General features: G+C 44.1%; 1 protein-coding gene and 1 long non-coding RNA gene across 9 annotated transcripts; one reads left to right on the top strand and one right to left on the bottom strand.

Moving 5' to 3' along the window:
• Window positions 1–1,657: 1,657 nt before the first annotated feature.
• Window positions 1,658–12,873, bottom strand: LOC142826998 (uncharacterized). Of its 2 annotated transcripts, none has more exons than XR_012901320.2 (3): window positions 12,732–12,873; window positions 8,762–8,885; window positions 1,658–4,534 (listed from the first exon to the last, which is right to left on the bottom strand). It is a non-coding gene; the product is annotated as an uncharacterized LOC142826998 (long non-coding RNA). The 2 variants fall into 2 exon arrangements; XR_012901319.2 differs by having other exon boundaries at window positions 8,762–8,881; window positions 12,732–12,872.
• Window positions 10,292–22,700, top strand: PDP1 (pyruvate dehydrogenase phosphatase catalytic subunit 1). 7 transcript variants are annotated; one of them, XM_006111014.5, is made up of 3 exons: window positions 13,104–13,200; window positions 13,815–13,849; window positions 18,458–22,700. In XM_006111014.5, the coding sequence occupies exons 2-3, from the start codon at window positions 13,819–13,821 to the stop codon at window positions 20,107–20,109; spliced, it is 1,683 nt and encodes a 560-aa protein (XP_006111076.1). In that variant the 5' UTR covers window positions 13,104–13,200; window positions 13,815–13,818; the 3' UTR covers window positions 20,110–22,700. The 7 variants fall into 7 exon arrangements, with proteins under 7 accessions (XP_075776498.1, XP_006111077.1, XP_006111076.1 ...); XM_075920382.2 differs by lacking the exon at window positions 13,104–13,200 and adding an exon at window positions 13,308–13,428; XM_075920383.2 differs by lacking the exons at window positions 13,104–13,200; window positions 13,815–13,849 and adding an exon at window positions 10,292–10,314.
• The last annotated feature ends 828 nt before the right edge of the window (window positions 22,701–23,528 follow it).

Below are 23,528 nucleotides of genomic sequence, written 5' to 3'. Positions count from 1 at the left end.
CTGGAGTATGAGGCAGACACTTTCTCTTTACTGCTTTCTTTTCTTTTCCTTAAGCGTCTGTATCTTAAGAAAAAGAATGTTGCCAGTGCAAGCACTTTTAGTTACTAATATGACCAACCAAAGGTGAAAGTAAGCTGGTGTGCCATGTTGCAGTACGCTGGTATGAGACTGGCAGCCACAGCCCCCACAACCCCAGCGCTCAGGCAGTGTGGTCCCCGCCATCTCAGAGATCCAGCAGCCATGCAGCACAGTGGCTGCACTCCCAGTCCCAAGCTCCCCACACTCCAACCTCCCTGTCATCAACTCCCCCATACCCACACACAACTCAGCTCTCTTTCATGAGTGTGCTTCCCCCCACCACTCCTTTCTCCCCTTGGACAGTACCTGAAATAAATTTGTTACTTTCACCTGTGTCCGAATACGACTCTGTATATGTATCCCATGTACTACAATTTTGGATTTGATGTAAGGTTTCCCTTTATCGTTTTGATATGAAACATACATGCAATATTTTAATCACATATATCTGTGCATGTATTTAATTGCAAAGAAAAAGGACAGGAAAATCACTGATTTTATTCTTTCTAAATTCTTATGGGATTTGATTAAATTATTTCCCTGATGCAAGTACGCTTATTAACTTATTTATGCTAAGGGGAGATGCAATCATGGGAAGATTACTAATATTTTGCTACATGAAACTGGAGATAAAGCGTACCAACAAAATGGTAGAGGTTGGATTTTGTAGGCACTGAGGTGGGGCTGGGGATGAGGCATTTGGGTTGCAGAAGGGAGCTCCAGGTTGTGGCTAAAGGATTTGGAGTATGAGGAGGGCTCAAGGCAGGAGGTAGGGATAGGGATGTGGGGGGTCTGGATGGGATTTAGAGTGCAGAAAAGGGCTGAGGCAGATTGAGGTACAGATCATTTGTATGGGACAGCTACCCTTTCATGGCACAGACCCTGGGGAGGAGAGGGGGCAGGTGGCTCTGCACGTGGCCTTGTGCTCATCTGCAGGTGACCAATCAGAGTTGGCGGGGAGTGTGGGGGTGTAAAGCATGCAGGCAAGAAAAATGCATGGACAGAGCTTCCCAGCTACTGCGGCTCCAGCTGGGAGGAGGGTGGATGACAGTGTGTGGAGCTATATTCCCTTTTACCCCTCCCCCCCAGTCAGGCAGGGCCAGAAAGCAGGGGCTTTAGTGGCTGCAGTCCAGGGCCCCACACAAAGATGTGCACTTTTGGTGGCCCAGAGACCTTTGTGTGGAGCCCTCCTTAGCCCAGGACTCTAGACTGCAGAGCCTAAAGCCCCTTTCTCTATCTGGCCATGAACGTTATATACATGTCAATACACATAAGAGAAATAGCTGTATGTTAATGCAGTTTAACAAACTGTCCTGACTTAAAGTCTGATTTGTCTGTGATTGCCAAAGGTGAAATTTAAACCATAAGATGCCTCCTCAAGCTTCTATCAATCTTGTACTGGCTGGCCCCCAGCATGTGTCAGTTTTTAAATAACTCATTCCCATGACCTTTGCAGCTCACCAAATTCTACAGCAGTGCAAAAAGAGCTTCACATAAGTGCTTAAGACTGCCAACATTTAAGTCAGCATATCTCTAAATGATCAAAAGTAAAAGGAAAGTAAAATATTGATTTATATAATATCCAGTCAATTCAAAAAGAGTTCTACAATGGTGTCAAAGAATGTTACAGAGGTGAATCTGTAGTCTCAATAATTGCAGCTCTGTACAAGGACAGTTAGCTAGGCAAGTAAGCAGAGGCTAAGGGCAAGGACACAACAAGTAACTTGTATTTGTTTTTTTAATGCACATAAACTAAACAGGCAAAGTTTAAAGCAAAGAGTAAATATTTATGTGAAAGGGGTTTACATAAGATAATAGCTCTACTTATTAACCAAGAAGGAAAACATTATAGCTAACTCATCAATCCGTTAATATCAAAGATGTTCCTAAACAAATAAAGTTGTGGGAGCACAGGGCTATTGTAAGTAGGTTTTAAATTAGAAACTCTTATAAACTCCTTTTAGATTTTGTTTAGTGCTATTGCAATAGTTGACAGAAATCTTGAGTTTACACCTCCCTGTCTCCTGCCACTGAAAGAAATAGTAGTGGGTAGCAGACCACTTTTGTCTAGTTAATATTCTAATCTCCATTGTTATAAGTGCAGATGGACCTAACCTAAAACCTTAGTTCCTAAAAACTTTGAACTCTGAGATAGTGGATCAGAATTCAAACCTGAATCCAAATCTGAATTTCTGGGCTATCCTCTATTTCCATAAGTATCTTCAACTCAGAAGCAGACCTCCATGCTAAGAAAAAGCACTGGACAGTACTTAGCTGAGAGACAGTACCATTTGCTTCCCAGAACGGCTATAATCATTGCTGTTTGGTTTCATAGCAGCAACTGCACTGACTGAATGCTGGCTGAATATTGTGCAATCTAATCCATCTACTCCCACCCTCCAGCTTCCTCCACAAATACATAATGCATAGCACATTTAACTATTGGCCATATGTCAACCCTGGATATTTTATAGTGTTGTCAAGCTTTTAATTAAGGTTTTGTATTTTACTGTAAAAGAAACTGATATGTCTATTTCTTTATCAGCTGAAGGCAGAAAGTTCTGTGTGACAGTGTGGAGTCTGTTATTAGTGGAAGTGGGCTGTTTGGCATTAGGTAATGTTAAGAGGTATCCCATAATTTGTTTACTTGCTTGTAGAGTTTGCAATGGTGAGACATCACATTTAACCTTATTTCCTTTTTTAACAAAATTTTTGTTCATGGAAAAATCAATCTATGTCTCTATATCTGTCTATCTTTAGCTAGATAGAGAAATATAATATGGTGCTAATCTCAGCAAGTTAAGAGTGCTAGCTGAACACATTTCTATCATCTTCACTTTGATGGGATTCAAAATGATCAACTATATAGCATTTTAAATGTACCAAATTAGTAATAAAGTCCCTAGTTCTAATAGCTAACAGGCTAACAGCATGAGTGGAAATAATGCAGTACAATACAATAGAAAACTGTGTCTGTGACCCTAATGCTTCACTGAACAGATGACTTTATTGAATAGTTTTAAAGCAGGAAAGAGAAGAGGTTGGGCTCCATAAATCAGGAAGTTGGTCAAAGGGAACTGGAAGCCTTTATACCAAGTGGAGCTGTATCGGTTATTAGTAAAAATGGCAAAACCATACTATTAGAAAAAGCTAAGAGAACATTTTATTGGTGAGTCTCAGTGTCCTAGTCCCACAAAGTGCTGAATGCCCTTATCTAACATTCAACTCAATGGAAGTTGAAGGTGCTCAGCTCCTGAATGCTGTAAATAAATAAAGGATTTCAGAACAGATCAAAGTGTAACAGTAAGGTGAGTCTCCTCATACTGCCCTCCAATGTGCCTTTAGTCTGACTTGGAGCACCCGTTCTAGCCGGGAGAGGATAAATTAGTCTCCATGCTCTTCCAGACCTTAGTTGTCCCATTTAGAAAGAGCACTGGATTGCAGCCAGACACATTTTTGGAGAGAAGAATTCTTTCTTGAACTCTCCAGTGCATGGGAGCAAGAGCACATCCACTGCTATTCTTTTTCATTAACTACAGGATATTCTTACTGTGCTGCACTGATCCCGCTCTCTGGGCCAGTGCAAGGATAAGGGATCATGACCATCTCTTTCTTTCCTACTGGAATTAACTTCTTAATTTCTTCCTCTTGTGTACTAATAGAACTGTGAGGCACATTCTGGCCCTCATTCCTTAAATTGCCCTTGCTGCAAGTCCACAGTGGTACCAGTTATGATGGTGGTTTCTATAATACTCTGAATTCATTGATCCTGTTATGAGGGAAGATGACCTCATGCTGTTCTTTCCTTCCCATGAATTAGGCCTCAGTTGGGGTAGTGTGTCTAGTTCTGGCCTACTGGTTGGATTCTTGACTTCCTACCATTTATTTCTGTGTTCAAAGTACCACAGTCTTTAAAGCAGGGGATAGGGGAATCCAGGACATCCTACTCTACTGGGACCCAACCCAGGGCCCTATGTAAATCAACCCTGAGTTGGGGAGCTCTCAATAGGGAGTCTACGTCCACTGCCCTGGGCTACTTCCTACTTTTGTCCCATCAGTTTAGGGCATGGCTTTATTGTCCAAGTGCCTGTGGTGGCTTTTTCTATTAGTGCCCCCTTGAGGACTGCAGGCAGCATCATGCTTAGTCCTGTGTTCCTTTGGGTGGAGCAACCATAAATTTGATGGAGTCATAACCCCCATAAAGTCTCCAATCTTTGGTCACATGTGTTCTTCTTCGGGTAGTGTCCCTGTGGGTGCTCCACTGTGGGTGTCGGGTCCCACCCCGGCGCCGCAGATTGGTGATCTTTTAGCTGTTGTTTGCTGGACCGCGCATGCGCGGTGGCCGTCTTGCGTCTTTTCGCACTGTTTTCCATCGTGCGGTCTGGCTCGCCAGTTCCTCTTAACCGTCCACACACGCAGACGGAGAAACAGCTCCCTCTCCTGTTCTTTAGTTTTCCTGAGAGGAATAAGTTAGTTTAGTGTAAATAGTTCATAGTTACTTGTATATATAGTTAGATATTGTTAAAACAAAAACAACAACAACAACAAGATTTTCTTCGTAGTTATTAGTTAGTTAATTCTACAATGCCTGGCTCTCCAGGATTTAAGAGGTGCTCACTTTGTAAAGACTCCATGCCTGCTTCAGACAGGCATTCGGCGTGCATAAAATGTTTAGGTGAGGGGCACATACCACAGAAGTGCCCTCACTGTTCGAAACTCATGGCCAGGGCTTGCAGAGACCGCGAAATGTGCCTCAAAATGCTGTTATTTGATAAAGCCCTCACACCGCAGTCGGACCCTCCGGTGGAGGCGCTTCGTCATGTCCTCACGAAGGCCACTTATAAGAAGAAATCTTCCTCTCTGTCTCGCTCTTTACCATCAAGAGTGAGTATGGCTGACAAACCGGGCACCTCAGGCTTAGGCTCACTGGTGACCTGCAGGCTCGAAGGACAAGCACGTCCGAAGTGCATCAGCACCAAGTCCATCCGAGTGCGCACCACATCGAACTAAGTCGGCTACAGAGGCACCGTCTTCGGCACCGGGGTCCGTGGCACCGAGACCCTCATCCTTGGACTCTTCCCCACAGAGAACCAGGACACCGCCCTCGTCACCGGCACCAAGAGACAGGGCACCAGCATCACCGCTGGCACCGAGAGACAGGGCACCGGCATCACCGCCAGCACTGAGAGACAGGGCACTGGCATCGCTGCCGGCACCGAGAGCCATGGCACCTACGAGTGTGTCGGCACTGAGACCCACAGTGCCTCCTCCTACTAGTACCAGCACGGCGCCAATACCATTCCGAAGGTCGACCCCCTCTGCATCGCCCATCCAGAGGTCCAACGGAGTGAGGGCGAGAGCTCAGCGGCTTCCTACTCTGTCTCCTAATCCAGGACCGGAGACATTTTCACCTGAACCACCTTCTCCACCGCCCCGCTCTCCTAGGGTGACTCACCATCACTCTCCTATCACGCACCACTCTTGTTGTGCCTCCCCTACACAATGTTACTACCGCAGGTGCTACTCTCCATTGCCCTCTTATTCTAGGCGACACTCCAGATCCCCGAGGTCTCCATCATATCACATACCCTCATATTATGGGCACCGTTATGTGCATCACTATGATTATGCGCCATATCATGACGACCGCTGGTACAGGAGATGACTCCAGGGATCGGTCGCCGCGATCACCGTCTCACTCGGTGGCTATGTCATTGTCACTGGCTCCATCATCCTCAGTACCACCCAAGGCCGTATCCGTTTCCCAATAGCCTGACAGACTACCCACACCTTCAGGCAAGCAGTCCATGCCTTTTGAGCCTATGCAACCAGATGCAACCTACCCACCCGATACAGAGGATTCCCATCGTCAGTCCCCAAAGGAGGTGGCATCATCGTTCCCTGATGATGCTGTATTCCAGGGGGACACCTCTCCCATGGATGACATCAAAGATTTTCAAGATTTTTTCAAAAGGGTCGCTAAGAGTCAAAATATCAAAATAGGAGAGGTACAACACAAACAACATCACTTGTTGAGAAATCTTCACCCCTCTCAGTCTGCAAAGATAGCTCTCCCACTAGATGATGCTATCTTAGAAATAGCCAATCTATCTGGCAGATGCCAGCCTCTGCCCCACCCACAAACAAAAAGGTGGATAGAAAATATATCCCTGCTACTTGCATGGAATTTTTGTTTAACCACCCTGGGCCTAACTCTCTTGTTCTTGATGCAGTCCAACAAAGAGCAAAAGCACCCCAGTTTAAGAACACTGCAGAGGATAAGGATGTTAAACGGCTGACCTATTTGGCAGGAAAGTCTACTCATCCGCCACCTTGTCGCTCCAAATGGCTAACTATTCCGCCTTGTTAGCTAACCATACCTTTGACAATTATGTCAAACTGGTTCCTCTCCTGGAACATCTTCCGGAGTCTAAGCACCAGATACTAAAGGGCATTATACAAAAGGGCTTCATGTCCTCACAATCAGCGCTTCACATCGTGCTAGATGCGGCGGACAAGGCAGCCTGCACCACAGCGACAACAGTCGTTATGCGACAAGCATCCTGGCTTCACATGGCGGTGACTCCCAAGGAGCTCCAAACCAAAGTAGAAGATTTGCCTTTTGATCGGCAAAACCTGTTCGCAGACAAGACGGACCAGGTTCTGCATTCTGGAAAGTACACGCGTACTACTTTAAAAACTTTGGGGATGTACACCCTGCCTTTCAAGCACAAACGCTACATGCCTTATCAGAGGCAGAGACCATTCCCATAAGCACCACACCAGAGTAGACAGTACGATGCTCAAAGAGGCCGTCAACGTCCCCAGAGACATCGCCCTCGGCAACATAGACCAACACAACAGCAGTCGAGCAAACAGCAAGTTTGACCTGAACGTCGAGGGGTTACGAACCATTCCGTTGATACCCGACTCCAACGTTACCAAGGCATTGTTCCACCATCGCTTAAGGCCCTTCCAACATCGCTGGGCTGCAATCACGTCAGATCAATGGGTCACACAACTAATAACATCTGGTTACGTGATTCCATTTCTCTCGTTCCCTCCCACCTCCCCTCCCTCTTCAGGGACACTTCTCACAAACCTCTTCTCGCTCAAGAGGTATCCCCACCTCCTCGAATTAGGGCCTATAGAGAGGGTCCCACAGCCCTTCCACGGCAGAGGGTTCTATTCCTGTTACTTTCTAACGGAGAAGAAATCAGGTGAGTGGAGGCCTATACTCGACCTTTGCCAATTAAATCATTATCTCTGCCGACAGTGCTTCAGGATGGTGACACTGGCAAACATAATTCCAGCACTGGAACAACACGATTGGTTTGGATCCCTCCATCTCCAAGATGCCTACTTCCATATCGCCATACACCCAGCACACCGGCGGTTTCTGTGTTTCATAGTAGGAAACAATCATTATCAGTACAAGGTCCTACCATTCGGACTATTGTCAGCTCCGAGAGTTTTCTCAAAGATTCTCGCAGTAGTTGCGGCTTACCTTCGTCGCCTAGGAGTTATCATTTTTCCCTACCTAGACGACTGTCTTCTCAGAGCACACTCGTTTGAAGAAGCCTCTGAAGCAGTCACTATTACCACCCAGCTATTCGATATACTGGGTCTTATACTCAACATTCAAAAGTCTACACTGACTCCTCAACAGTCCATAGAATTTATTGGGGCCCACCTAGACTCCACGACGGCACGTGCGTACCTGCCTCTCTCCAGGTTCCGCACCATCCAGGAATTAATACAGATTCTCACCACAAGCCCCACTGTAGCTGTCCTCACGTCTTCAACTGTTAGGTCATATGGCGGCCACAATGTTTGTGGTATCCAATGCCAGGCTCCACCTCCGCTGTCTTCAGCACTGGGAGTCCAAGATATATGCACCTGGCAGACGCAGCCTACACAGGTCCGTAGTAGTTCCCGTCATAGTCAAGCGTTCTCTTCATTGGTGGACGGCACCAGGCAGCATCATGACGGGCATACCCTTTCACAAGCCGCAACCCACGATACAGCTTACAACGGACGCCTCGTTGATCGGATGGGGAGCGCACACTCAAAGCAGTCAGGTGCAAGGTCGATGGTCCCCAGAGGAGTCTCTTCTCCACATAAACTTACTAGAATTACGGGCCATCTTGAATGCATGCAGACACTTCCTTCCCTGCCTTCGCAACAAGGTTGCCACAGTTCTGACAGACAATATTACCACCGTTTATTATATAATCAGACAGGGAGGAATTCGATCCCATTCCCTGTGCATGGAGGCCGTCCACCTCTGGAACTTCTGCAATCTCCACAAGGTGACTCGGATTGCTGCTTATCTACCAGAGAAAGACAACACTACGGCCGACACACTCAGCAGGCAATTCACTCACCAGCAATAGTGGGAGATACACCCACACATACTACGTGCTATATTCAACAAGTGGGATCACCCACTAGTCGATCTCTTTCCACGCAGTACAACGTGAAATGCGCTCACTATTGCTCCAGAGCGGGCATAGGCTGAGCCTCTCTAGGGGATGCTTTCCTTTACAACTGGAGCGGGAAGTTGCTGTACACATTCCCTCCTATCCCACTAGTAGCCAGAGTCCTAGAGAAGATACTTGCGGACAATGCAATGGTAATTTTAATAGCACCATTCTGGCCCCGGCAGATGTGGTTCCCTTACCTCTTTTGGATGTCTCCACATCATCCCTTCCATCTTCCGAATCTTCCGGACATTCTCACGCAGGACTACAGCCGCACTCTCCATCCACAACCATATCGCCTTGCTCTTACGGCTTGGCTCCTGTCTGATTCAAACAATCAGAGATTACTTGTTCTCATGAGGTAGAGAATGTACTTCTGTACAGTAGAAAACCCTCAACACAAAATACTTACCTTCATAAATGGCGCAGATTCCAACAATGGTGTACTGCTAATAAATTACTTCCAACCACTTCAACATTGCAGTCCATACTGGAATACATTCTACACCTTAAACAAACAGGACTCGCTAATTCCTCACTCACAGTACATCTAGCGGCAATTATGGCTTTTCATCAGCCTGTAGAAGGATTCACCCCCTTTTCTCACCCAATTACGAAGAGGTTTCTAAAAGGAATTACTAATCTCTTCCCTGAGTACAAGCAACCCGTGGATTCTTGGAACTTAGAGCTTGTCTTAGATACGCTGATGCTCCCTCCACTTGAGCCCTTAGCTACATGTGACTTTAATACACTCGCCATGAAAGTCATATTCCTTTTGGCTATTACTTCAGCCAGACGGGTGGGCGAGTTGTCCAAACCTCTGTATACCATCTTCACCCCTCAGGCAGTTATCCTTTGTCCTCAACCATCTTTCCTGCCAAAGGTTAATTCTCCCTTTCATATAAATGAACCCATCATTTTACCGGTTTTTTATCCAAAACACCATACCTCTGAACAGCAAGCAAGGTTGCATTCCCTTGATGTACGTAGAGCCCTTGCCTTTTACATCGAAAGAACTCGAGAAGTAAGGAATTCCCACCACTTGCTCGTTTCCATGGACGCTCGTTCTAAGGGTTCCCCACTTTCCTCGCAGAGAATCTCCAAAATAATCATTTCCTGCATAACTCAATGCTACAAACTGAGAAATAGACCATTTCCACACACCATGACAGCTCATTCTACCAGAGCAATAGCTTCTTCAGCGGCTTTCCTTAAGGAAGTTCCTCTCAAAGACATCTGCCGAGCAGCTACTTGGTCTTCGGACTCCACATTTGCAAAGCATTACGCTCTACAGAATATCATCATGGCTGACGCGGCTGTAGCCACAGTGGTGTTAACCTCAGCTAAAATCCACTGATTCCGAACCCGCCGCCTTTGTTAGGCTACTGCTGTGAAATCACCCACAGTGGAGCACCCACGGGGACACTACCCGAAGAAGAAGTTACTCATCTTGTGCAGTAATGATGGTTCTTCGAGGTGTGTGTCCCCAGGGGTGCTCTACTACCCGCCCTCCTTCCCACTTCAGAGTCTCTCTCTCTTATGTCTTTCAGACTTCGACGGTCACGAGGAACTGGCGAGCTGGACTGCATGATGGAAAATGGTGTGAAAAGCCACAAGATGGCCGCCGTGCATGCGCGTACCAGCAAACAACAGCTAAAAGATCTCCGATCTGCGGCGCCAAGATGGGACCCAACACCCACAGTGGAGCACCCATGGGGACACACACCTTGAAGAACCATCATTACTGCACAAGGTGAGTAACTTCTTCTTCCTCTTAGATTGAGTGTTTCTAGCTCTCTTCGGCTAGGCTAGGAAGCCAGTGCTTGGTTCCTAGTAGCTAACTCTACTGGAATACTAGTGAGCCTTCCCCTCAGATAGGGAGAAAACTAGTTCCTGCCTCTTCACCAGTCAGGTCCAAATTGAGCCAGGCTCCCATCTTTTTTCCCCCCTCTCCTGGCCTAGCACTGGCTAATTGTATAACAGGGTGGAGCTAGCTGTGCTGAAAGGCTCTATAACTTCTGTGGTGGTGGACAGTTTCTCCCAATAGCCAATTTTACAGCCAGAAGCAAACTTTCTGGCCACTGTGAATGGGGCAAGAATCTGTCAATCTCATTCTTATTTGTAGTGAAATGGACTTGGAGATTTAAGAACACACCCAAATACAGTAACACTTCTTTTGGCCTCTGAACAAAGAGATTGATTTGGCATAAATTCTTACACAGATACTATGTCAATCACCCAGCACACCACAATATTATTTTTAAACTGTGATGTTTTGAATTATTGGAGTATTATTTTTAAGGATAATACTTTATATTCTATTATATTCTACTGTTTGACCTTTATATGAAGTGTTACCAGAAGTTTCCAAGTACACACATTCTGACATCTCAAAAGTACCTAAGTAACATAACCTAATTTCTTCTACTGCTTTCACTGCAGAAACGTTAAATATATTGGCAGATACAAAGAAGCATAAAGGTGCAGATAGTGCTAATGTTTTAATTTTATCATTTTCAAAAAGATTACTTCCAACATTGCACAATCTAGTTATTTAAATGCATCACCTGCTGCCAGAGCAAAGTTTCAAACAACTTGTGAGTGGTCATTCTGCCAGCCTAAAAATAGTAATGGGTGGAGACAATCAAAAGACCATGTATGTGTTAGGGAGCAAGTTAACAAAAGCTTTGTTCATGTTAAGTACTGTACTTTAAAGTTTCTGGTACTAAGTGAGGACAAAACAAGAATAAGCAAAGTAAAAAGACAGAATATCTAAGCTAGTGCAGACTCCAATTGTCTGCTGTGACGTTAAGGTACTTTGCAAACACCAGAGGAAAATTATACTGTACTGTAATTTTAAAATTAATTTATGCTCACAAACAGTACTCTTGCCTCCTCCTTCTCCCAACAAACAGTTGCAGCAAAGGCAATACTTTGAGTAAAATACATTCCCCTCAGTATTCCTCAAGCACATCAAGATGGGCAACGTCCAGGGTTGAGAAGATAATTTTGTTTCCAGGGACAACACAAAATCAGTTTTAATGATGATTTTTCAATCTGAACACTATCAAGCAAATGGGCACTTCCAGACATTTCCTTAGCTTTAACTTTTCAATCTTCTTCACATCACCCTTTTTTGTGACTGATAGGAATCCCAGCAATGATCCCCCTAATCTCTTCTCAATGATTGTACATGTCTAATGTTAAAAGATGCCATCTCTAGTTCTGTAAACTCAACATTTAATGCCAAATAGATATGATTAAACTGCAATGTACAAAGAGGGTAAAAGCTGATTGAAAGGATTTCCTCTCTTCTTCTCTCTTTATGCATAAAATCTCTTAAGAGGGAAAAACAAAAAAACCTCAAGTTTCCACACTTTAGCTGACTGTTGTGAGTAGCACTCATTAATGGATTTCAAAGTCACTGTATTATTTCAAACCAATGTCAAAAGCAAGCTCAACAGGGAAGCTACAGAATTAATTTAGTTTACGAGTTTGATACCTATAACAGAAATCTAAACAAAGACATTGGCTGGATAGCCTGCTACATTCCACATCCTAATGACATAAAAAAGGGTACTTAGAGTGGGTACTTAGTACTCTTATCACCTTAATTTAGCATGGACACTCTAATTGACAATTTCCCCCCTTTTTTTCCCCTCTTCCCCCCATCTCCTCTCTGTGCTATTTATTTGAAAACTGGACTCCTTAAATTCCATCTGAAGAAGTGGGTTGTGCCCACAAAAGCTCATGATACCATCTATATGTTTTGTTAGTCTCTAAGGTGCTACTAGACTGTGTTGTTTCTTAAGTTTTTCCAGTTACAGGCTAACTTGCTACCCCTCTGAAACTATGGGTTAGCAGAGTGTGATAGAGCATAAGGGGCCTTAGCATATAGAAAGAGTACAGCAGTGAGTCTGAAGCCCATCCATAAACCAGAAGTGCAAAATCAAAAGGGGATTTCTGAAATTTGCAAAAAGCTCTTATTCTCCAGTCTGCTGCCAGGCCCAGAAGGTACCTCTGGTGATTTTCAGCAGTGGCATGTAAATGGAAAGGCAGTAGGCAGGTGTTAAATCAAATGTTGCTTTACAAGAAGCTCACTTTTTGAGCCACGTAGTTAGTACTGTAATGAGCAGAAGGAAATCGGCAAGCACGCCAGGAACAACCCACCGCAGGCTGAACGCAGGGGGCGACCGGGCTCGGGGTGCCCCAGGCTGAGGGAGGAGACAGGGCAAGCACCGAGGCGGGGTCACTGAGGCTCGGTCTCTCTGCGTCTGTGCCTGTCAGGAGGAACATTGCTGCCTGGCGCGGTGCGTGGAAGAAGCCTGGGGAAAAGCAATTACCCCGCACGCAGCGCGTGAGAGAGGAGAAGCGAGGCCCGGCCCGGCGACTGCTCTTCCGGAGAAGGCGGGCGCGGAGGGTGCGAGGGCGGCTGCTGAGACAAAGCAGCCGCATCCTCTCCCGTTAGGCGGCCGTTGAAAGGGGGAGGGATCCGTTTCTCGAGCGGCCGGCCCCGCCCTAAATGGGCAGGGCTGTGAGCGCCCCTCCTGCGCGCCGGCCCCGCCCGCTCCGGCCGGGTCACGCCCGGGCACTCGGAGGGGACGGGGCGCTACGCTGGGACCGCTCCGCGACACCGCCGGTGAGTCCAGGCCTCCTGCGTCACGCAGCCCCTTCCCCTCTCGGCCAATGGGCGGCCCGGGGTTATAATCGCGGCGCGTCACGGCTGCTTGTGCGGGGCTTCTTGCTCGCTGCCGGGAACGGGGCGCGCCGGTCTGATAGTTCCGCGTCCTTCCCCCCGCTCCGCTCCCGGGCGCGCGGAACGAGTCTCCTCAGCTGCGGGTGGCAGCGCGTCCCTAGAGCTGGCCAGGTGCGTGTGTGCATGGGCCGGGCCGCGGGGCTGCGTCACCCCGCCGTGCCGCTCGTCCGGGCGGGGGACTGGCGCGGTCGTGGTGAGTGGCGGGGCGACGCGCGCTGCCTCCCGGTGCGGCGGGGGAGGCCGATGTGCGCGGGGCCGTGCTGCGGGGGCCGCTGTGGAGTTATTCGCGCTCGGTCCTCAACGATGCGCGGCGCTTGCTGCTGAGGCTGCTCGCTGGCGGCGCAAACCGCCGGTGTGTCTGTCGCCTGGCTCCTTGGTGGGTTGGAGAGCGGCCGCTGCTCCTCTTTCTTCGTGCTCCTGTGTGGTAACCTCTCTGCCTTGCTTCCCCGGGCTGCTGCTGCTGCTTTGTGGATGTTGGCGGCTTCTTGTTGTGACAGGAGAATGTGTGTGTGTCCTGGGCCGAGGCGGATCGGTAGGTATCTTGTTGCGCTCTTCTTTGCTGAGTGGCTGGGACCGGGGTCGGGTGGGAGTTAAGGAAGGGAGGGATGCGCATACTGCTCGAGAGAAGGACTCTAGCCTCTGATGGGGGCTAACACCTGAGAGGCTAAAACGCCTGCTTTTTGGTTCGTCTCTCACCCACAGCCTTCTTAATAGGGGAGACTGGTCGGTTCACTTTTAAGCACAGGTCGATTTAGCATTTGATACTGGCACGTGGTAGCTTTCATACTGTAAGATATGCAGTTAATAAAACATACAATTAATAAAAACCAGCAATATTTTTTAGAGAGGAGCCATTTTTGTGTAGCACCAAAATCCGGTGACTTAATATCTTGACTAATACAAATGTCCCAATGCCTTAAAATGTTATTAAACTATATATGTATCTGTTATGATAGTGAGTAGCCCTGTAATAAGTACTGCACAAAATCCAGAGGCTCCACAGCTATGAATACAATATCTACAGAATGGTATAAGACAGTTCTGCACTTATAAATGCATTTATTGTATGAAAATGTTATTTCTAAGCCATTTGTGTACTGGGGGGCTCTTTTGAGGTAGGCTTGGCTCTAAAAACTTGAGAATTGGCTAGGAATATTTCCAGCTAATTTTGCTTTTGAGTTTTTCCTGTGTCTCTATCTTCTCTTGGACCAAATTTCTCAGTACTTGGTTTTTTTAGAATACTTTGCGTAGGCCATCATGAAAGTGTCCTGTAGGGATGTAAACGAGTAGTCAAATATACAATTAACTGAAAACAAGCCTAGGCTTCTCTGTTAATCTTCTCCATTACTTGCCTCTCCCCCATTGCCTCTGTATCAGGGGGGGGGAAGCAGGAACCAATGCTGGGGAGGGGGGGGGGGGAGAGCCAGCTTTAAAACAATTTTCCCTTAGCACCAGCTCCACGATGCCGCCTATCCTCTCCCCACCACTGCTGCCTCTTTCAGATGCAGCAGCATGAGTTGGGGAAGGGCTAGAGGAGGCTGCTTTGCAGTAGCAGCCCCTGTCCATGGGGGATCCGAGCTCCAGGTAGACAAAGGCTGCTCTGCATTCCATGGAGCAGCCTCTCTCCGCGGCAAACTTGGGCCCACTGCAGACAGAGTCTGGTCTGCAGGGAGCTGGGATGCCACCCTCCCCCATTCCCATATCAGAGGCAGCAGCGTGGGACAGCAGGCAGCCAGTCCGTGAGGGGGACTTGGTTTTTAAACTGGCTCCCCTCGTGGACCAGCTCCTGTCTGGCAGCAACACAGGGTAGCAGGGTGCTCCCCGGGCGTGGGACCAGTGTGTACTGGCTGCTGGCAACTATAGAATAATCAAGTAACCGTGCCATTACTCAACTATTCTGTTACCCACTATCTAACATACCTAGGCTATGTCTACACTGCTGGCTTTTGCCGGCAGAGAGTATGCAAATGAAATGCTGATTACTTAGCATTGTCACACTTCATTTGCATCATCTATTCGAGCCGTTTTTGAGCAAGGGATTTTTGCATAAACCTCTTTTTTTGAGGAAAAGCGGCTTTTCGACAAAGGGGGGGAAGGGTCACCAAAAAAAGCCGCATCTAAACTACTTTCACTTTTGAAAGCTCCTGCGGAATTTGCATATCCTCTTTCAAACCTTTCCCATAGTCTAGACGAGCCCTCTACGTCTTCCCTATGTTGTTGAGGGTGTGAAGTTTTTTAACTGATAGAGATAATACGGTTTTCAGTAACTTAACCGCTGGTGGCACTGCAGAGCAATTATAGCTGCAAAACATGAGTTGTGTTTTTGCTTCATCATGGAACAAACAACAAAAACTGTTAGAGTTCTCTCTACAAAACTGTTCAAATAGGGTGATTTGGGAACTGAACACAAGTTTGAAATTAGCATTCATAAAATCTTAATGAAATAAACTTCTGACGAAAAACAATTACATAACGCCCAATATCCACTCTTCTGACCATAAAAGTACCTAAAGAACCTATTGAGATGTTTTTCTCCAAAAAAAAAAAAAAAAGACGCTACATAAACAAGGCACTCAAAACGAATATGTATATGAATTTTTTTGCATATGTCTGTAATGGAGGGGACCACTATAATTTGTTGGAGAAGTGATAATGCAATGCTTTGTGTGTGTTCAAGTATGTCCTTTTCAACCTACTTGCTCTGGTCAGATTGGAAGTTTTCTTGAGTTAATACAATCATCTTGTACAAGTTATAAGCTTTCATTCTAATTTAAAAAATAAATCAAGTAACTAGACTGTATGGTCCATATATGAATTGTGTGGAAACCAAATAGAGAACGATTAGAGTAGGAGAGACATCATCCTGGTAACTGAATGCAGAATGATTAAGGGAGGGGCAAAATAGTAGAGACCTTCACATCTACTTAGCTCATGGCAGCCAAGGGGTGGAGAACATGATATGGCATATTATCTCTTCTAGAGCAGAGGTGAAGGAGAACTTCAAATTTGACAAATGCCTGTTATCATTGGATCAACCTACAGCTACAGCCCATGAGTAAAGCCCATGAGACTGAGAGTAGAATGGGTAGAAGAGACTGAGAAGCTAAAAGAGGAAGAAGATAGGGAAACTTTGACGGGAAAATGGAAGGGGAAAAGCATAGAGAGAGAGAAGGAAATGTGCTGCTGATATGAAGAAGAGATGCCATGATCATATAGAAAAGAGGAAAAAGTAGAATGAAACTGAGAAGGAAAAAGAGAGAATGGGGATGGTTGAATTCTAATCACCAAATGTTACATTGACATTGGTCAGTTTATTCAGAAAATACTTTGTTCATCATGTGACTACTTTGATAACTGGGCAAATGCATACTTTTTAAAATGAATACTTTTACTGTTAGTTGCATCAAACAATTCTGATTAGTAACATTACTTATGTTAAATTTTTTGACTGTATGACTTTAGCAGGGACCATGATCTGGAGCAGGCGTGGGTAATAATTTTTGAAGGGGGGGCACTTCACAAATTTCTGAAGTGGCTGTGGGCGAAGCCGGAAGGGGCATAGCCTTGGGTGGAAGGGGCGGGGTGTGGGAGTGCATGAAGTCTTTTCCCTCGTCCTGCCTAAAGTGACCTGCCTGCTGTTCTGAACATCTGATAGTTCCCTCTGGTGCCTCACACCCCTGGAGGGGGAAAGAGCTTGCACAAGCTCCCCTATCCACAGGTCTTGATGGGTCTGGGAACAAGGGAGCAGCAGGGTGGCTGTGGGCTGGATCAACCTGCTTGACGGGCCACATCCGGCCTGTGGTTGCTCTCTTGCCCACCTCTGACCTGGAGGGATATGGTGTTTAGTGCAGGCATTTTCCATCTAGCTTCTTTGTAGGAGAGATGGTTTTGGGTCATCTCTTCTGTTGCTATGTAGAATACTTCTGTTCGATTCCTTTGTAGTAGATCTGCTTTGAACCTTTCTAGCAAGAAGCTACTTCTTAATTTGGGGGTGAGGATATGAAATCTGTCCTTTTACATAAGGCTTGTAAGTAGAAGGCTTAACTTAAAAAAAAATCCATTTTAGTTGATCAGTGAGAGACCTCTTTTGTAATGTTTGTTCTTTATAAAGAACAAACTCATCTTATTTGGGACAGATTTCCCTGATAATAAGACATTGGAACAAACTATAGTTTCTGTTAATAGTATGTACATTTGCAGTTAAGTAGCTTCTACAAGACTTAAGGCTATTGTTTTAAGACCAAACCTACAGGGTATGCTTCACTTGGCTCAGTTGTTTGTTCTTTAATCTTTGTTTTTTAACTTTAGGAATGTCCCCTTAAATTGAATATTTAAGACAATGGTCAGTACAGATAATTTTGTGTAGGCTTCTCCAGAATGCCTAATTTAGACAGGTAAAATTGCCCCACAGTGTGTATCTAAGTGTTGTTCTCTAACTCCTCCATGTGGACAGTGAGGGCATAAATCTAAAGGTGTCTACATTTGCACTGAAGTTCTCTTCATTGTCTAATAATTTTAATAAGGAAGCTTCCAAATTATATTTCGATAGTTTGTTTATTTACTAGCAGGAGCCTCAACATTGGAGAGGCTTCAGATGTAGAAGAGGCTTTAACTCTCTTAAGAGACTAAGTATTTCTGCAGAATCTTCAGAGGACTACATTAGTGTGCACTTTGTACCTTTAAGTTTGCACCTGCAGCATTCGCATAGGTGAGTTAAATCCCAGCACTTTGGTGTGTACTACTTCTTGTGCCTCCGTTAGTCTGAATGTATATTGGGAACCTGCCTAACAGTACAAGGATGGTATTCATTTAACTTCCTTCCTTGTGTCTGGTTCAAAAGACTAAAATATCTAAATCAGATATTTAAATACAATATAGTTCATGTTGCTCCTGAACAGGATGATAGACTTCTGCAAGCCTTTCTTACACTGCCTTTCCCTCTTCCCTAAAAGGACTCTGGGTATGGCTGTATCATAGTGTACAGTTTCATCAGCTTTACCAATTTTTCTTTACTGCCTCAAAACACTAATTTATTTTGTTCTATTATAGCTAAGATTTCTGTGATACAAATCTATCTATGCTAAAGCTCACTGCTTCACTAAACCTACTGGTGTGGTTTTTTTTCCCTCTTGTCTTTCAGCAATTCCTGTCAGAAGCTCCAGACTGCCATTATTTTCTGATGCCATGCCAGCACCAACTCAACTATTTCCATTGATTCGTAACTGCGAGATTGGCAGGATATACAGTACAGTGTGCCACTGCCATCACAAACATCTTTGTTGTTTGTCACCTCACTTGGCTCACAATCATTTGAGATGTACGCCTCAGAAGAAACTTGCAGCACTCTGTTGTCCAAAAGAGAATTTTAATCCCTTTATCCATACAAGGAGTTACGTTTCCACACCACAGAGATTTTACCTCACCCCTCCACAGGTTAACAGCATTCTGAAGGCAAATGAATACAGCTTTAAAGTCCCAGAATTTGATGGCAAAAATGTAAGTTCTGTTCTTGGCTTTGATAGCAACCAGTTGCCTGCTAATGCTCCAATAGAAGACAGGAGGAGTGCGGCCACCTGCTTACAAACAAGAGGAATGCTTCTAGGCGTATTTGATGGCCATGCAGGCTGTGCTTGTGCTCAGGCTGTCAGTGAAAGACTGTTCTACTACATTGCTGTCTCTTTGTTACCTCATGAGACTCTACTTGAAATAGAAAATGCAGTGGAGAGTGGTCGTGCCCTGTTACCCATCTTACAGTGGCACAAGCATCCCAATGATTATTTTAGTAAGGAAGCTTCCAAACTGTATTTCAACAGTTTAAGAACTTACTGGCAAGAACTCATAGACCTCAACAGTGGTGAGACGACTGATGTAAAAGAGGCTTTAATTAATGCTTTCAAGAGGCTTGATAATGATATTTCATTAGAAGCTCAAGTAGGAGATCCAAACTCTTTCCTGAATTACCTGGTATTACGAGTGGCCTTTTCAGGAGCAACTGCATGTGTGGCTCATATAGATGGTGTTGATTTGCATGTTGCTAATACTGGTGACAGCAGGGCAATGCTTGGTGTTCAAGAAGAAGATGGATCTTGGTCTGCAGTCTCTCTGTCCTGTGACCATAATGCACAGAATGAAAATGAAATAGAACGAATAAAACTGGAGCATCCAAAGTCTGAAGAGAAAAGTCTTGTAAAACAAGACAGGCTTTTAGGCTTATTGATGCCTTTCAGAGCTTTTGGTGATGTAAAATTCAAATGGAGCATTGAACTTCAGAAGAGAGTGATAGAATCGGGCCCAGATCAGTTGAATGACAATGAGTATACTAAATTCATCCCTCCTAACTATCATACTCCTCCCTATCTCACAGCTGAGCCAGAGGTCATACATCACAGATTAAGGCCTCAGGATAAGTTCCTGGTGTTGGCTACAGATGGCCTGTGGGAGACCATGCATAGGCAGGATGTGGTTAGAATTGTAGGAGAGTATCTCACTGGAGTTCATCACCAACAGCCAATAGCTGTTGGTGGTTACAAGGTAACTTTGGGACAAATGCATGGTCTCTTAACAGAAAGGAGAGCCAGAATCTCCTCAGTATTTGAAGATCAGAATGCAGCAACTCATCTAATACGTCATGCAGTGGGAAATAATGAGTTTGGCACTGTTGATCATGAGCGGCTGTCCAAGATGCTTAGTCTTCCAGAAGAGTTGGCTAGGATGTACAGAGATGACATTACAATTATTGTGGTGCAGTTCAACTCTCATGTTGTAGGTGCATGTCAGAATGAGGAATTCTGAATTTTAAATGGATGTACAATTTACCAAAGTTATAACAGTGACTAGCCTGATCAGAAGATGAAAATGTATGTGGTGAGCAAATCAGAGGGTCTGCTCATTGGAATTAAAATGTGTGCAAGTGCATTTCTCCCTCCATTGCCCACATTTTTATTAGCAATGTGGAAAGTGCTATTGAACTAACACTGTCTTCCAAGAAGATGGCACAACTTGGAAAGAGAGACTTGAAATGAGTTTGTACTATTGAATCAATGAATGCTGCTAGAACACTATTTTTGGGTATGGTAGGGGTAAATAAGAGGGAAAGGGATAAGTAACTGTTAATCATCACATTGTTTTGACTAGTCATAAAACAAAGCCCATGTAAATATCAATACAGCTATCTTACTAGATAAAGATAGGAATATCGTTAAATATAGGAATTGATAGCAATGACATTTGTCTGCAAAGTAGATTTGGTTATTCTGCATGTGTGTGGTTTTTTGTTTTTTTTTCCACCCTATGGAAAGGAAGTTGCTTTAAGTAGTAAGAAACTATCTTGATAAACTCTTCCCTTGAGTTTTCCCAATTTTGCTTAGTCAATGTCATTCTTCACTTATATATGTATTTTTAACTTCAAATGCAAGTCTCTTAAGCCATACTCAGCCAGAACTTAAGATAACTGGGCTAAGCATATTAGGATCTCGTAACTTACACAAATGCAGTCTTAAATTCCTTCATGTTGACAGTCTTCTGAGGTGTGTGTTTCTTGGAGGGGGGATTTTTTTTTTGCACAACTTTCAGGGCAATATCATTTTTTTGCCATCACTGAATACTCAACTGCATAAGAAAATTCCATTATGGAAGATTTCAGCTCGAAGTATGAAATCACAGCTCTGCCTTTTGCAAAACATGGAAGTATTTTCAGTCAGAACTGTAATGCCTGTCCTAAAGGTCACATCCTTGGCAGTTCATACTATTATCTGGTACCAAAAATCTCCTCTAATCGCCTGATGAAATCTAATATGAACTTCTCAAGAGACTAGAAAATCACTGTTGCCTATTTGGTGGCTTAGTAATTAACATTCCTGTTAACTTTGTTTGTTGTAGTACTGTCATCTGGGTCACTTGTATATCTTAAATATTAACATCAAGAGAAACTAACTCATGTTATAAGTTGGTAAACTGAAAACTTCATGAAGATTAAAATTTTCTCTATTAGCGCACCTGTTTACAAAAACTAACTGGCTTGCATGCTGTATGCATAACAATTGTTTGGCATTATAGCATCAGTTACTGTAAATCCTTTGAAAAGTCAGTAAATACATGTTTTCTTGCATCCACAATTTCATGATAGAAGTCTCTTAAATGGCTCTCTATTGTAATGACTGAATTTGCAGAGTTAAAAGGAGGAGATTACATGGTATTTCATAGTAAATTTTATACAACTGTTACAGCTGAGAACGTGACTCTAATAGGCATATAGGCCTCATAAAATGTTTTCAGTCCATCTTCAACTATATCCAAATAAGCATAACATGAAAAAGAAAGCTCTCAATTCAAATTGGCCCTTTATGCACTTAGTGATGTTCCTGGAATTGAAAAACCTTACAGTTCTGATTTTTTAGAAACCTTTTTGATTACATGTATTCTAGTAATTAGCTGTGATCTTGTTTATAGAAACCCTAGAGCAGTTATAGGTCAGCATGTTCAGTATCTTCTATGTTGCATTATTAAATACCTTATTGACTTTTTTTAATTCCTTTTTGGGAGTTGTCCATTATCTACTTAGGGAATCTTCTGAGTCAAATTAATATTTATATATGTTGTCAAAGCAAAGTTTATTGTCTCAGTTGGTAATTAAGCTATTTGAGCTTTCCAATAAACATTAGCACTGCTAGATAAGCTTACTGTTACATATAATACTCCTAGGACAAACACCTGAACTTGTTTATAGCACACACTTTTTTTCATCTTACAAATGCTGTGCAGCCTTAACAAAATATGCTGGTCTTCCTGTTCTCTGGGTAGAAGAAACTTGATCTTTTACGGCAGATTTTACTTCATTCTCCTCCTTGATATCCTCCCTAATTGAGAATGTCGTCAAGATGTTCATATTTTTTTGGAATGTAAATGACAAACTGGCCCTTCGAGAAAAGTTGAGAATGCTGTCCCAAACAAATGCTGGTTGTTATAATCATTGATTTTTATGTTGCTTATTGATGACTAAATGTCATTAGATAGGTCAGTATGCTCTTTTGTCGTCCTATGTTGTCTTTCCACTATACAATGTATTTAAGCTGTTACATTACTTACTTTACACTTTTTTACTGTTCAACATAATATGTATATTGAAATGCTCAATGTGTGACTTGTTATGGGTTTGGTACAGTCATAATTGGTTAAACCAACACAATCCTATGTACAGCATTCACTTATAAAAGGCTTTCTTTAATACAGAAATTGCATATAGACAGGATCAGTATTTATATATGGGCTGGCAATTTACTCATGTATGCAGTGAACTGAAGCAGTATAACTGTACTCATTGAACACCATATAACAATCTGCAGCCGTCATCTAATAGACTTCAATAAAAAGATCAGTTATACAGCTATCGTTTAAGATAATATTTTGTTCTACACCCTAAAAGGAACATTATTTCACCTTTTGTCCCCTAAAAGCTTAGCTATGGGTGTACTAAAATTACAGTACAGGCAGTCCCCGGGTTACGTACAAGATAGGGACTGTAGATTTGTTCTTAAGTTGAATTTGTATGTAAGTTGGAACTGGTACATATTGTAGGGGAAACGCTAGCCAAACATTTCTCCAGAGCTCAGTTTTATTCTCCCACACCTCACTTCCCTCAGTCCTTTATTCTCAAGCTGAGGTGTCTGCTGAGAAAAGCCGCTCTGCGACTCCCTGGTCTGCTGGGCGGGAGGGCGCTAGCTTCGCGTCTCCCTGGTCTGCTAGGGGGAAGCAGCTAGTGCGGGGTTGCCTCACCCCGTTTGTAAGTAGGGATCCGATGTAAGTCGGATCCATGTAACCTGGGGACTGCCTGTACTACAAAAATTGAAGCCACATTCTTAGGCCTTGTACAAAAATGCCTAGTGTGACATTCTCTGTTCTAAAGAACTTATTCTAAATAGACAAAGCAGTGGGTAGGGAAATGAAGTGGTTTAACTTCTTTGCTGGGGTAATCAAGCTGATTTCAATGTACCTCATTGGGGCCTGGGTACTTGATCCTATTGAGGGCTCTAATTCTGATTCCAGCTATCCTGAAGCTTGTCTCTCCCATGCATGTTACAATGGTGTGTATCATATAAAGATCTTCCTTTACTTGTCATAGGTAATGACACCCTTGCAAGGTGAACATGGGTATAAACAGGCAAGAAGAAAAGAGGGTAATACCAAATGTCAAGCTCACACTATTCAGCTCTATT

This window comes from Pelodiscus sinensis, chromosome 2, assembly GCF_052426305.1.
Source record: "Pelodiscus sinensis isolate ZL-2025 chromosome 2, ASM5242630v1, whole genome shotgun sequence".
Taxonomy (NCBI): Eukaryota; Metazoa; Chordata; order Testudines; family Trionychidae; genus Pelodiscus; species Pelodiscus sinensis.
This window is presented reverse-complemented; position numbering and strand designations above follow the sequence as displayed.